The 15,732-nt window shown below is 45.5% G+C and overlaps 1 protein-coding gene across 7 annotated transcripts in view; it reads left to right on the forward strand.

Moving 5' to 3' along the window:
* The first annotated feature begins 5,038 nt into the window (after positions 1 to 5,038).
* The window catches only part of LOC149287104 (protein CASP), a 236,500-nt gene continuing 225,806 nt past the window's right edge, over positions 5,039 to 15,732 (forward strand). For 3 of the 7 annotated variants that reach the window (XM_089493438.1, XM_089493441.1, XM_089493442.1), the window contains exon 1: positions 5,040 to 5,270. In XM_089493438.1, coding sequence (XP_089349564.1) covers positions 5,208 to 5,270 — 63 coding nt within the window. In that variant the 5' untranslated portion in view covers positions 5,040 to 5,207. Of the gene's footprint in view, positions 5,271 to 11,194; positions 11,271 to 15,732 lie in introns of those variants that run through there. The other 4 variants (XM_089493440.1, XM_089493444.1, XM_089493443.1 and 1 more) reach the window with 4 other exon arrangements.

Here is a 15,732-nt window from a genome sequence, read left to right on the forward strand (position 1 = left end):
ATGATCCAGATCTTAACAGCTCAGATCCATTAGGGCCAGTGGCCGTCCTGCCTGAGGAATTCTGGAAGCTGTCATCAAAAAGGTAACATTACAGTCTATAAACTGAACTGCGTACTCCCCAACTGTCTCCATTTTGCAGAGACAATCCTGCAAAATCCTCTGTCTTCCTCCTCTTTTCAGCTGCTTTTTAAAAGTCCCAGTAGTTCTCTCTTCTCCGTCCTCTTCCTCCCTTCATCCACAGCTTGCTTTGGTTGCTGCAAACCGAGGCCAGCTCCACAATACTTTGGGATAGTTTGGCTCCAAAGGTGATCCCAAATCCCCATTCCCTTGGGTTCTCTGGAGTGTATCGCACTGGGGTTGATTTTGACACTGAAGAGAGGTCAAAGCGCACTTAAAGCATCCCGCAAACGAAACGGAAATGGTGAGTACTTGCGCAAAGGATTATCACACGCAGTTGTGCAAGTGATATCGGAAATGCATTGTTGCTGCAGTCCCGCATGTAAAGAGAGCTGCGTTGATGCTTCTTTCTGACCACTTTAATGGCGGGTTTTGTGTGACGCTGCGCGAAATCGTTTTGCGTAATTGAGCAACATTTCTGGGATGTTTACGAGATAAACACCTGATCGCCTTCATGTGATAAACTCCTGTTGCATTGACCCGAGTTGTTCTCTCTGAGGTCGAAATGAGGTGCCCAGCATTGATCTTCCAGGAAGATCTGGAGCAAAAGGTGATCTATTTTGACCCATTGTATACTTGGAGTTTGGTGCTGAAGTGGCTATATGTAATCCGGAGAGTTTGCATGGGTCCTCCATCATCTGGATTGCTGCTAACCTGCTTAGGGATTTCTGGGGCCAAGAGTGTGCGGCTCACCCAAAGCCATCCAGTGGGTTTCCATGGCCGAGCAAGGAATCGAACCCTGATCTCAAGAGTCCAAATCCTACCTTCAGACCACAAGACCACACTGGCTCTCAGTGCTTTCACTTTAGTTGAAATGCACCAAGCAGGTTTAGCATGAATGAAACCATATACAGAACCCAAGGCCCTGCTAATAGAGCCTGAAAAACAGCCACGGAAACGGTGGCCGTGGTTCGAAAGCGCACCGCTTTGGTGGAATGGCTCTCATCGATTTCCCAACCAAAGGGGATGAACAATCCCCCTTTGAAAGTTACATAAATAAGACTCGGAAAGCTGAATTGCTTGAAACGCCTATTTGTACACGATCTTTGAGGCATGGCTTCAAGTAAAAGGCAGGGAGGGGTGAGCTGTGATTCGGTTTAAAAGGTAGTGGGAATCAGGCCAGGATTTGCAGGGAGAGTTTGCAGTTAGAATCATAGAACCATAGGGTTGGAAGAGACCCCAAGAGCCATCCAGTCCAACCCCATCCTGCCATGCAGGAACTCTCAAACAAAGCATCCCCATTGACAGATGGCCATCCAGCCTCTGTTAAAGACCTCCAAAGAAGGAAGACTCCGATGGAGCGTCTTCCACTGTCGAACAGCCCTTACTGTCAGGAAGTTCCTCCTAATGTTGAGGCAGAATCTCTTTTCCTGGAGCTTGCATCCATTGCTCCGAGTCCTAGTCTCTGGAGCATCAGAAAACAAGTTTGCTCCCTCCTCAATATGCCATCCCTTCAAGTATTTAAACAGGGCTATCATATCACCTCTTAACCTTCTCTTCTCCAGGCTAAACATACCCAGCTCCCTAAGTCGTTCCTTGTAGGGCTTCATGGTTTCCAGACCCTCCACCATTTTAGTCACCATCTTTTGGACACATGGCTGCAGTTTCTCAACATCCTTTTTAAATTGTGGTGCCCAGAATTGGACACAGTATTATTCCAAGTGAGCCCTGACCAAAGCAGAATAGAGTGGCACTATTACTTCTCGTGATCTAGACACTATACTTCATTGATGCAGCCTAAAATTGCATTGGACTTTTTAGCTGCCGCATCACACTGTTGACTCATGTTCAACTTGGGGTCTACTTGGACTCCCAGATCCCTTTCACACACATATAAGTCTCCTTAAGCCAGGTGTCCCCCATAATCCTATATCTGTGCATTTCATCTTTCTGTCCAAAGAGCAGTACCTTACATTTCGCTGTGTTGAAGTTCATTTTGTTAGCTTTGGCCCAGCTTTCTATTCAGGTCATTTTGAATCTTGAATCATTTTGAATCTTGATCCTGTCCTCTGGAGTATTCGCTATTCCTCCTAATTCGGTGTCATCCTAAATTGGCAGAAGAGAAATGGTGATGTTTGATCAGAGATGGAGGGGTTCTAGAGGACTGTTTTGTATGCTTTTCGCATCGGCTACCAGCCACTTTTATACACCCAAAATAACATTCACACTGAATGCTGAAGCGTACAAATGTTCTTTGGGACTGTACCTCTTATGGACATGGAGAAAGACCCTAGAGTTGCAGGTCGCTTTCATGCTCATGCTACGCAGTTATAACCATTGGGCGCCCGCTTAGCTTACAGTTGTAAACCGCTTAGAGACTGCTTTGTTCAGTATGAAGCGGTATATAAATGAAGCTGCTATTGCTAACTGCCACGGCTGCATCCTACAGGATCCTGGGAGTCGTAGTTTGGCTAAGAACTTAAAGATACCTTATGAACCTGCAAATCCCAGGAGTCTCTAGGACGGAGGCATGGCGGATCAAGTGCTATCAAAGAGTTTCAGTTGCGCAATGCGAGAAAGCACCGGGTCTAGCGTTTTGGATAGCTCTGGTAGCATAGTCTAGGTATCCCCTCTCCCCAAAAACAAAGGGCATATATATGTGTGTGTGTGTGTGTGTTGTTGTTGCTGTTGTTGTGTGCCTTCAAGTCATTTCTGACTTATGGCAACCCTCAGGTGAACCTATCGTAGGGTTTTCTTGGCAAGAGGATGTTTGCCATTGCCAACCTCTGAGGCTGAGAGAGTGTGGCTGAGTGTTGGTATCCATGGCCAAGCTAGGATTCGAACCCTGGTCTCCAGAGTTATAGTCCAGTGCGCAAACCATTGCACTACACCAGCTCAGTATATATGTACCGACATGCATAGTGATGCATACATGTGTAATGCATACAATTCGTTGTTGTTGTGCGCCTTCAACATCTGACTTGTGCTGATGCTACGGCCAACTTATCATTTTTTGGCATGATTTGTTCCAAGGAGGCTGAGAGTCTGTGACTCGCCCAGGCCCTGCCAATGGGTTCCAGGGTTGTGCAAGGACTTGAACCCTGGTCTCCCACCTTCAACCACTACAACGCAGTGGTTCAAATCATGCCATATACACAATAACACAACTGTGTGTGTGTGTGTGTGTATGACAATGTATATATCTGTTGCCTGCATATATAGATACAAACATATAGGTGATTAAAAAGCGTAGCAAAAGCACTTCTTCCAAGTTTGCCTGGGATCCCAGGAGGATGCATTAAATCACTGTATGTTTGTGTTTGTGTGTTTGTGTGTGAGATTAAGAGTCATCTTTATAAAAGGAAGACGGTGGAGGTAGAGATTTCATATATTTATATATTATATATTTATGTGTTGTATATAATCTAGTTGTTGGTTAATCGCTTTAGTAAATATTCTATGCATATATTATTGTAATATCTTGAATTAAGAGAGAGAGAGAGAGAGAGAGAGGAGAGCATGGGCTTGAAAGGACATAGATGCAAGGCTGCACTACGTCTCTCAGCCTCCTCTTCAGCCAGACCAACAACACTTAATAATAATAATAATAATAATGGTAATATCTTGAAGTATTATATATAATCCTAATATCTGGAACTAAGGGAGAGAGGGAGAGGAACCTGCAATCTTCACACTTACAAGGGAGGGCTTGAAAGGAAAAAGATGCAAGGCTGCACTATGTTTCTCAGCCTCCTCTTCAGTCAGCTCAACATATAATAATTATAATAATAATAACTCACATATATATATATATATATATATATCTTATAATGATAATCTTGAACTCATATCTTATTATAAATAAATATAATCTTGAACTCATATCTATTATAAATAATAATAATCTTCAAGTCATATGTATTATTATAAATAATAATAATAATAATAATATATTCTTGACCTTATATCCATTATTTATAATCTTGACCTCATAACTATTATTATAAATAATAATAATGATAAACTTGACCTCATATCTATTATTATAAACAACAACAACAACAATAACCTTGACCTCCTATCTCTTATTTACAAACTTGCACTCATATCTATTATTATGAATAATAATAATAATAATCTTGACCTCATATCTATTATTATAAATATTAATAATAAAAAATGACCTTGAACTCATGTCTATTGTTATAAATAACAGTAATAGTGATAATAATCTTGAACTCATATGTATTTCTATAAATAATAATAATCTTGAACTCATATTATTATTATTATTATTATTATATTTATTTACAAAGCACTGTAAATTATTATATTTTATTTATAAAGCGTGTAAATTATTTATATTATTATTACAAATAATAATAACAATCTTGAACTCATGTCTGTTATAAATAATAATAAGAGTAATAATAATCTTGAAGTCGTGTGTATTACTATAAATAATAATAATCTTGAAGACATATCTATTAATAATAATAAGAGTAATAATAATCTTGACCCCATATCTATGATGATAAATAATAGTAATCATATCTTGACCTCATGTCTATTATTATTATTATTATTATTATTAATAAATGATCTTGAACTCCTGTTTGTTGTTATAAATAATAGTAATAATAATAATAATCTTGAACTCTTATCTATTACTATAAATAATACTAATAATAACCTTGGACTGATATGTATTACTATCTATCCTTATAGTCAATAACAATCTTGACCCTATATCTATGATGATGATGATGATGATGATGGTGGTGATTGATTATAGAGTGAGGAGGAGCAAGCAGCGAGGCTGGCTCCCTTCCGTTTCCCAGTGGCTCCGTTCCGTGTTTTCCAGCCTCCCTGGCTCTGCCTCTGTCTCTCTCGGAGTGTCCCTCTCCTTGGCTTCGCTGCTTCTGCTGCGGCCGGCCTCCCTCTCTCTCTCTCCCTCCCCCTCCCTCCTTTTTCTCTCTCCCTGTGTGTCTCGCTCCCTCCCTCCCCTTTTTTCCTCCTTCTCTCGCTGCCCTCGCTCTCTCTCTCTCTCTCTCTCTCGTCCGCTCACTTCTGCCTCAATATGTCTCAAGATGGCGGCCAATGTGGGATCGATGTTCCAATATTGGAAGCGCTTTGATTTACAGCAGCTGCAGGTCAGCCTCGCGGGGGGGGGGGGCAGGGGGCGGATTGGGGGCGGCGGCGGGGAGCCCTTTCGGACCCCAAAGAGAGAAATACAGAGGGACGCGGAGAAAGAGGGGGGCAGGAAGCCGCTCGGGCGGGCGCCTTTGGGGCTCCTTTTCTTATTTTGGGCCCGAATTGGGGGGCAAAAAGGGGGGGTCATCTAATTGGCCCCCCAAAATGGAGGGCCGACCCCTCAGCAAGGCCTCCCTCCTCTTTCCCCCCCTTTCCTTCCTTTCTTTCCTTCTTTCCTTCCCTCTCTTCTTCTCCCCCCCCATCGATCACCTTCCGCCGGATCAGAAATTGATCCTCTTTGTTCAATTCATCGATTCCTCACAAAATGGCGGCGCCAAAGAGGAAGAGGAGGAGGAGGAGGAAGAAGAGGAGGCTCATGTTGCCTCGTCCTGGGATGGAGGGAAGGGGCACCACAAGAAACAACACAACAACAACCCCCTCCCCTTCATGGCTTTCACACACACACACACAACACAACTACACAACCTCCTCTTCCTTGCCCCCCTCCCTAGTTTTACAAAGAGGGGAAAGTGTGAGGGAGGAAGTGGGGACACAACAACCCCCCTTTCATGGCTTTCCCACACACACACAACACACACAATACAACTACACAACCCTTCCTCCTCTTCCTTGCCCCCTTCTTTCCCTCCAACTCCCCCCCCCCCCCAGTTTTACAAAGAGGAAGAAAGTGGGGACACAACAAGCCCCCCTGTTTTTTTCCTACACAAACACACACAACACAACTATACAACCTTCTCTTCCTTGCCCCTCTAACCTCCCCTCCCCCCAGTTTGATAAAGAGGAGAAAGTGTGAGGGAGGGAGGAAGAAAGTGGGGACATAACAACCCCCCCATTCATGGCTTTCCCACACACACACACAACACAACTACACAACCCTCTCCATTCATTGCCCCCTTCCTTCCTTCCTTCCTTCCTTCCTTCCTTCCTTCCTTCCTTCCAAACCTCCCCCCCTCCAGTTTTACAAAGAGGGGAAAGTGTGAGGAAGTGGGGGACACAACAACCCCCTCCCACCACAAAACACACAACCACACACACACAACTGCACAACTCTTTCCCCTTCTTTTCCTCTAGTTCTTCCCCCAGTTTTATAAAGAGGGGAAAGTGCGAAGGTGGAAGGAAGTGGGGACACAACCACCCCCTCAACACACAAACATACACACAGCACAACTACACAACCATTTCCTCTTCTTGGGGGGGGGGGCTCCCTTCTTTCCTTCAAAATCTTCCCCTATAGTTTTACAAAGAGGGGAAAGTGTGAGGGAAGGAGGAAGTGGGGACACAACACCCCACCCCCCCCACGATGAAACACACAACTACACAACCCCTCTCCCTTCCTTGCCCCTTCTTCCCCTCCAACTCTCCTCTAGTTTTACAAAGAGGGGGAAGATGGAGGAAGGAGCTGGAAAATGGGGACCCAGTGACCCCTCCATGCCTTTTCCCCTACAGCTCTCCCCTTCAGAAACACACAACTACACACACACAACAGCCTCTCCTCTTCTTGAAGGGCCCCCTTCTTCGTCCCCTCCAACTCTCCTCTAGTTTTACAAAGAGGGGAAAGTGTGAAGGAGGGAGGAAGAAAGTGGGGGGACACAACACCCTCCATGGCTTCCCCCCACAAACACACAACTACACAACCCTCCTCTTCTTTGGGGTGCTCCCTTCTTCCAACTGTCCTCTGGTTTTACAAAGAGGGGGAAATGGATGGGAGGGAGCAAGGAGCTAGAGCCACTACTTCCCCCACACAAAGACACACAACACAAACACACAAACCCTCTCCTCTTCCTTGCCCCCTTCTTCTCTTCCAACTCCCTCCTAATTTTACAAAGAGGGGAAAATGGATGGAGGGGATGAGAAAGTGGGACCACTACAACCTCCCTCCCCATGGTTCTCCCCACAGAAATACACAAACCCACACAACTACACCCCCCCCCAATAATAATAATAATAATGGAAGAAGGAGAGGTGCTCCCTGTTTGAATTATTTGGTCAAACCCTTCCACTACTTATAGTCTTTTCCAAGAGTCCCCCCTCCACCCCAGTTTGTCCCAGTATGGCAAACTGGGCCCATATCAGAAGCCCCCCCCCCCTTCCAAACCATTCCTTGCTTTCTCTTTCCTTTCTTTCCTTTTGTTTAGCCATTTGTGTTGATTTCTTCTGGATGCATCATTTCCTGAATGTATCTCACAAGGCTTTGCGCTTTCCAAATAAGACCCCTCTCTCCTTCATTTGGCTTCTCCTTTGCTCACCCCAAGTTTTACAAAGAGGGGGGCATTATTATTATTATTATTATTATTATTATTATTATTATTATTATCTGGGCTACTAACCAGCCCCTTTCCACACACCCCATACCAACCCCCCCAATACTTCATTTGCCTCCTCTTCTGCTCCCCAAAGAGGAGAAAGTATGGAGGATGGAGTAATCCTAACACTTCTGAAAGAAGGAAGAAGCATCCCTGCCTGAAGTTATTTTTCCAGACCCCCCTAAACTTCTCTTTTATTTCTCAAGCCCCCCAGTACTCAGTCTCCTCTAATAGTCCTCCCCCAGTTTGTCCCAGAATGGAGGATACTAACCATCCATACCCAAAAACCCTACTGCTTTTTTACTTCCTTTGGGTCTTCTCTCCCCTTCCCCAGTTTTGTAAAGAGGGGGTGTCCCTTCCCTCTCTTCCTATTATTATTATCACCCCCCCAAAAACACAACAGACTTGTTCCCTCTGACCAGTAGTCTCTTTGAACCCCCATTTTAGACTGTCTCTCTGACCTGTGAAAGTGGGCTGGGGGGGGGGTCTCCTTTGCTCTCCCCCCATTTTACTTTCCCCACCTCCCTCCCTCTTTCAACAACCCCCTTTTAAGCAACCCCCCTAAGAGCATAAGGAAGAAAACCAGTGGAGATCCCCCCCCTCCATGAATATTAACACCCCTATTTTAATAGCTGCTTAGTTTTATAGAGCCAGAGAAAGGCCGAAAGCATAGTGATGGAGGAAGTATGTGCGCCAGCAAATGGGGGCTCTGGAGTTTCCCTCTCTTGGTACCTCTTTGCCCCCAAAATGACGCAACTAAGCCCCCCACTTTTATAAAGTCCTGCTTCATAAGGTGGGGGGTGTTAAAATAGTCCCTTTTACATCACTGTCATTCTGTCTCCTTCCCAATAATCTTTATCGTTAGTCTTCTTTTTCTGCCCCCCCAAATATACTGCCTTCCTTCTTCACATTCAATGGGGGGAGAAGGGAGAAATGCTAACAGGAAATGGTAGCTGGACTGTGTGCTTCTCTTTTGTCTTCCCCTCTCAGCAAAAATAATATTTCTGCTCCGGCTCTTCGTTTCTTTTCTTTTCTGCATGCCCCCCCCCCCAAAAAAAAAAAAAAAGGTTGGAAGCTCCTGGGAAACTTTGTGGGACTTTGCTGACAAGAGGGAGAGGGCCTTACATCCTCCTATCAGGACTTCTAGTTTTGAGGAGGAGGGGGATCTCTCCTTATCAAATCTTGGCCCAAAGAAGCCCCCCTTTTTACGGAGAAGGACCATTTTCTGATTCTAAGTGCCTCTGACTGGAAAGGGTGAAGGTTGTCATAACAGTGGATCTGGAGTCTTTAAGCTGCTGCCTTTCATTTTGGGGAAGGGGTTTCCCTTAGAAATGCCTTTTGGTCAGCTCCATTATTAAGAGAAACCCCTTCCCCAAAATAAAAGGCAAGGGCTTAAGGAGACCTGATCCACTGGGATGGCAACTGTCACACTTTTTATCTAATGAGGCTTCCAGATTTCCTGTCTCTGGCCTGTATTATAACAATGCAATTCTTGTTTTAATGTTGGACCTTATTCGCTCCCCCTATAGAGAAACTTACATTGAGTCCCTATAAATTGTGGGGTGGCGAATGAGTCCTAGTAGCTGTGCATGCGTTTGTTTCATCCCTAACCCCACAGCCCTTCCTATAGTCCCCCTTCCAACATGTTTCAAAAGTCTGAAGGGAATCCAAGAAGGGAAATGCCAGCTGTCTGCACATAGTGCTATCCCAATATTTAGGGGACATGTTTCTCCCTCCCCATCCTTTTCCATCTTGTCCCCCCTGAAGCAGAGTTTTCAAAGTGCGTTGGGGTTTTTGAAATGGTTGGTAGTTTGCCTTGGAGTAGATATGTGGGGAGGGAGAGCACATAAGGTCAAGGAAGGGCTTGGGGGTCCTTCCCTGCCTTCAGGAGGCAGCCTGTAGTGGTCAGAGGGTGTCTCTTCTGTTGCTAAAGCCCCTGCGGTGAAGACCCTTGGGGTGAAACCGGGCTGTGAGCGAATCCCCCTCCCCACCCTGGGTTTGTTTTCAAGCCAGTCTCATAATAATTCACTGCTTCCACATCCGTCTGTCCAGGAGCTCAGCCTCAGTCCTGGGCTCTGGCGACAGTCTGGGGACGGGGATTTGAATCCTACACAGCTGGCTGGATCCTGGAGGAGGAGAACCCTTGAAGGAACCTCTGAGGTATTGCCTTGTCGTCATTTGTGGGGGCACCATATTATTCAGCCCCTCTGAATTTTAGCTGAAGCTCCCATATTTCTTCCGTGTGCCATGTACAATTTCCTGGAGAGATGCTGCTCTCCATCATCAGGAGACTGTTAGTTCCAGAAGCTCCTTCCCGAATCCTCGAAGGCTTTTTTGTTGGGGGAGAAAGGGGTGCCCAATGATCACTCTCTGCCGCCTCTTTCCATATGCTTTGTTGGTTTTGCTCAAACCCAACACATATGTGCATGTGTGCTGGGTCCTCTAGTATCAGGCAAGTGTCCTCTTCCTACTTTCCTTGAGGGACTTACTGTCGGTGGCACTTTTCACAACTTGAAGGGGTTCAGCGTTACGTCACATTGGAGTGAATGAAGTCTGCTCCCCCCCTCTCTCCTCCTTTTGCATTTGTGAGTCTGGGCTTACGCATGTGTCCCAAACCTTTTCCTTGTCTGTCTGTGTCTTTTCCCATCAGGGAGGATTTGAGTGCAACCGACCGAAGTGGAGTGGCAAAGTTACCTTGCGTCAGGCTTTGTTTGGATCAAGGTGGAGGTCTCACCTGGGGAGTCTGTGGCTTTTATATATATATTTTAAATATATATTGCCATGGGACTTACCATCAGCTTGGTATTGGGAAGGGGATGCTTGAGAAGTACGTATGATATGTCTTTGCATGTATGTATGTACTAAGTCTTTGGGCTGTTTATCTTGGCTTTCTGTTTGCTCATGGACTTGACTTTCATGGTCTCAAAGGGGTGGAGGGAGTATTTTGGGGCTACTTGCAGGGGTCTTTGAGCAGGCCTCTGGGTGTCGGAGTTGTTTGGCTGCTCTTGGGCCGAGGATTGGGCCGATGGGTGGGCCTTCCTGGTTGGTTTCCTCCTTGCGGTTTGGGGGCCCAGTGCCAACCTTAGCCTCCTTATCTCCAGCGTGCCCATTCTTGGCAGTGACAGGGGCCTCCGTGGGGGAAGAGATCCCCATAAACCGTGCCTCTGCCGTTGCTCTGTTTCACACCAAGAGCCGATAGATGCATCCCTAGCTCCGAAATCCTGTTTGGGAGTTGGAATGGAGTATGGAGCCAAGAAGAAATGGAGTCTCCAAGTTGAACAGTTTCCTTGCTTCCCCGAGGAGATTGCAGATCTACGGTTAGACAAAGCCTAAGTGTGTGTGTGTGTGTGTGTGTGTGTGTTCCTAAGTCATGGGAGTTTTCCTTGTCGATCAATGCTTTTGCGGTAGGGATTGGTGGATCTGGGGCAGGGAAATTGCGTTCAGCCTCTTTAAGTGCTTGACATGTAAATTAATTTGGCTAGAAAGCTGCCTTTCCCCCTCCTTTCTCTCCTTCTTGCCCCTGCTGAGTAGTCTGTTCAGCCAATGCCCATGTTGGAGCCCAGAGCCCTTCAGCTTGGAAGGAGCCGGAAGTGATTCTGACCATAGATGTTTGGCATAGCTGAAGTAGAATTAAAGGTGAGCTGGAGTGTGTGTATGAGCATTTCATGGGTGTGTGTGTGTAAGCACAGGGTATTGCATTGGACTCTGCATCCCTATGATAAATGTGTGTATTTGTGGGGGGCAGGTGATGATGGTGATACAACTTCCCTTGGGGAACTTTGTGGGGACGGTGCTTCTGTTGTTCCAAACCAATGCGAGACTGGGCTCCTAAAAGCATGTTCACAGTATATAATAATCTCTCTATGTACAGTATAATGCTGTTTAGCCGATATCTGTTGTCAGAGGGAATAGGCATGTGCTCCTTCAGGAAAGATTAAGAGAGAAAGCAACTTATTGCCATACTCTGCTCTTTCTTTTTTTCTTTTTAAAACATCACCGAAATGGGTTTTAGATCAAGGCCGACTCGGTTGAAGTTGCTTTGTTTGAAAGGGTTTCTAAAAGTGTCCCGGAATACCTACAGGAATTCAGGAAATGAGATCCAGATGCGGGATTGTATAAAATAAAATGGATTAGATGAAGATGTAGTTAAACATGGCCTGACAACTTTAATTGTAGCCGCGTTCGCTTTTGCCTCTAATTGCCCTGAATGGAAAAGTTTGCGCATCCCACGAGGTTTGTCCCCCCAAATGTTTTGTTTGCTACTGCGGAGGTGCGTCGAGAAATCAAGTTTCGGCCCCCGTCTGTTGACTAAAGCCGATGTGTCCAGCGCGTCGACGTGTGTGTGAACACAATTCTGGAATGGAAAAGAATGCAGCCGAGCGGCGGTTTGATAAATTGTTTTTCTTCTTGCTTTGCAAAAATAGCTCGGCTTAATTCCTGTGCCTACTGTAAAACTTGGTTTTGGCACATTTGTGTAAACTCCAATCTTGTTTTTGTCAAACTAAATGTGACCCTGTTCTCAGTTGCGCTGGATCTCTCGCTCAAACCTTCTGGCAATACTGGCAGAGAATTCCTCTTGGTTATTAAAATTTCTTCAGCAAAGCGGTTAGTATTTATGCTTAGTGTGTCAAGGCTGTGCGTTAATTGGCCGTCGCACGGAGAAGATGAGTAAGTAACTATAGCTATTCTACCTGTAGAGAAGACAAAGAGCCATGGGAAACAAGGCGGCACAGATGCGGTTGCCAATTGCACACACAGAAGCCGCCGTGACATTGCAATGGCTATGAGTTCTTGACCACTTGCATGTGGCAAGCTAACTTTTAGTCTTCTCCTTGCCCTGTAGTCTTAGGAAGGAGGGTTGCCATTGCTCCCTACACAACCTTTTGACGTACAATTTTTGCGGTGGGGGGGGGGGGATTGGTTTGGAATCAATGCAGCCAAACACTTTTCCTTGGACACGGTGACATTCCCTTGTTCCTTCCTCCATCCTTTACTCCTCCTTCCTCCATCCTCCTTTGCCGTGGGAAAGGTTTCTGCTTGAAGAGTGAGAGGATTTTTGAACTAGAAAGGACTGCAGGCATACAGAGGCCTTTGTGCATGTAGTGCCTACGGGGCTCACGTCTTAGTTTGTAAATCCTACTATGCATAACCCAGTTGGCTACACAAAATAAATGCTGTTAGTTAGGTGGCTTGAGTTGTTAAGTCTTCTGGATCTGCACCATGTTGCCTTTTATGGGCTTGAACAACCAAAGCAGTATCTGGTTGGGACTGGTCATTGGGGAATCTCATTCAGATTTGAACGCATGCGTCTGGAGTCCTTTTGGGATTAGATCTGGGGCGCTCTGTTCTTGTCTCCCCACTTCTCTGCCCCAGTTGTGTATGGTTGTGCTGTTTATAAGTAACTAGCTGCCGCTTCTGCTCTCTTACATAGAAATCTTCTGTAGTTTGGGATTGACTGTGAGTCCATATCAGTTCTGTGTCGCTGCTCCACCCTTTTGGTTCCCTGGGAAAACCTGCAAGGAGTTCAGATGAACCTTTGCTGCTGCTGGGAGATAACATGAAGGCAGGTAGGCAGGCCGGCTCCTGGTAACTGGCCCTTCGGATGCCTGACAGCAAGAGACGGAGGCACAGCGCCTGAACCTCTCCCGCCTCGTAATATACAGCTTCAGGCGGCTCCGCTCTACACCCAAGATCGTATCAGCGTGAATTTTTAAGAAGCCAAAAACATGGTGTGGCACTGACACATCCTTGTTTGCTCTCCGTTTCGTGAGCTCACTGTGGTTCCAGGAGAAGCTGCCAGGCAGAGCCTGGAGAACTGCGAAGGCTTTTGCTCGTGGGACAGTTATTCCAGAGTAGAGCATCTCAGACATTTTAGGCTGTTATCAAAGACTGACACAGTGGAGCTGGAGTGCAAGCTTTCTATATTCAGACAACATAGCTAGGTTTGGGAGCAGCAGCTCATTCCTGGTTGGTTCATTGTTCTTTTAAGCGTCTATCATCTTCTGAATCGGGTTCAGCGGACCCCCAAAGTTGTGTCCTTCGTTGTGCCTCTCCCTTTTTCTTTCTTTCTTTGCTCATCCAAGCAGTCAAAGAAACCTTATTCATTTCTTATTAACCAGTTGTATGGGCATAAGTTAGCCTCAGGCGTGGTTGCTGCATGGGTGCCCTGTTGCCAGATTTAGGACTATCATCCTGCTTTATCTAAAGCCTGGATTACTTCCGTTTACCTTTGTGACAGAGTTCTCTCCTGGCTTTTGAACCCAATTTGCATTTGGCAGTATCAGTTTTCTCAGAAACCTGAGCCCAAGTGCATTCCTTGAAATGTATCTCAGGTATCTCCAACCCTTAGAAAGGTGGTGACTGACCCTTTTGCTGAGATTATTGTCCAAATAAAATCTACACTAAATGTCTCTTAGTGCATACGTACCTCTTCAAACACTGACATTTCTGAGTTTGTTCAATGCCGACTTCAGGCAACCTGTACGTGCTCCAGGCAACGTTTACTCTGAGATAGTTCCTCACCCCCAGATTGGGAGATGCTACTTTATCGTATCTGTCTCTTAACCTAATTGCAAACAATGAACTCTTTTGTATTGCTAGGGATTTGGATTGTGTCCCGGATTTGGAGCAGAACTTCTGTGGAGCTTTGTTATTAGTGGAATAGTACCTACATAGCCTTAAAACTAAGACCTGTAAGTAACCAAATCTGAATGATGGTCACTTGCCCAAAGTGTGCCCAGCGAGAATCAAGGCCGAGTGGGGATTTGAACCTGGGTCTCCATATATTCAGTCAAACCATTTAAAGGCATAGCTGTGTTAGACTCGAAAATCAGTATGCAAAGGGATCTTCTAGCACCTTTGAGACTAACGGAAAGAAAGTTGCTGGTAGCATGAACTTTTGTAGACTTTGTTCTAGAAAGAGTAACCTGTTTGCTGCTTGTCTCTCTTGCATTGAATTTTTGGTGCTAGGAAAGTCTTGCTCGAGGGTTGGCGAATGCTGACCTTACTGATTTACATAGTGTCCATGCTCTAAACCCATTTCGTTGGATCATGGACTTTCAAAATTAGTTCAATTTTGTAAAGACAGACTTTTCTTTTGAATTATGCGTGGGAGATCTTTTCCTTTGGTGAGGTGCGCATTGAAGGCAAGAAAGCATGGGATTGAGCATAGTGTCCATATCTCGGTACCAAAATTCTTGTGCGAAGGCGTTGAAGAGAGAAGAGGAGGAACATGTTTCAAGGGATATATGTTGAAACCCATTAATGTAGAGTTCAGGGGAAGGATGGCCTTGTTTTATACCTTATGCAGGCTCTTCCTGCACAGAATATGGGGCTCCCATTCTCTTGGAAACAAGAGCTGTGGTCAGCTCTGTTTCAGGACAATGGCGCTTTCTAAATTAGGTATCTGGAGCTGCTGACATGGTAAGTCCTTGCCAAATCGTATTTAACAGGGGCTGAAGGGGCTACTCATTGGATTAATAATAAACTTTGTAGTGCAAGCAGAGCCCCGGAGGCACTTGAATGCCATGGTGATGAGCATGGCTTTTAAACGCTTAAGCGGGCAGCTAAAGTGCTGCGCTGTGGCATCGAAGAGGGTCTCCAGCTCCTCATGTTGCTACAGATACAGGGTTGCATGTTAGGTTAGCTACTTGGGGAGCAAACAGGAACCACTTCCAGTTAGCGGTTGCAATGAAAGGCATGGTATCTTCTCGGTATCCAAGCCGTATGGAAGCACTTCTTGCTAGTACTGGCTTTGAGAGGGAATATAGAGAATCTATGATAGTGCTACTTAAAAGTAATGGTAGTCCAGAAGCCTTTGGCTGCTAGTCCCTGGCGAGTTTCCATGGAAGAAAGAAGCAGCTGTAGCAAGTGGATATAAATATGGTACATGGTTAATGGGTACAAACACGGCACACTGGTGACTGGGGGAAATTGCAGGTCCTCCACACCAGATAGTTTGAGATACAAGGTCTGTATGTATCTGAGGAAGTAGACTTTAGGAAAGGTCATGCTGCCAACTTCTTTTGTTCGGTGAGTCTCAAAGGTGCGACAAGATCTCTCTACATACAGGTCTGTGACGTGTAGTTTTTGTGCCCAT

The sequence above is a fragment of the Sceloporus occidentalis genome, unplaced genomic scaffold (assembly GCF_023333645.1).
Source record: "Sceloporus occidentalis isolate IW3139 unplaced genomic scaffold, rSceOcc1.0.p SCAF_64, whole genome shotgun sequence".
In the NCBI taxonomy this organism is placed as follows: Eukaryota; Metazoa; Chordata; class Lepidosauria; order Squamata; family Phrynosomatidae; genus Sceloporus; species Sceloporus occidentalis.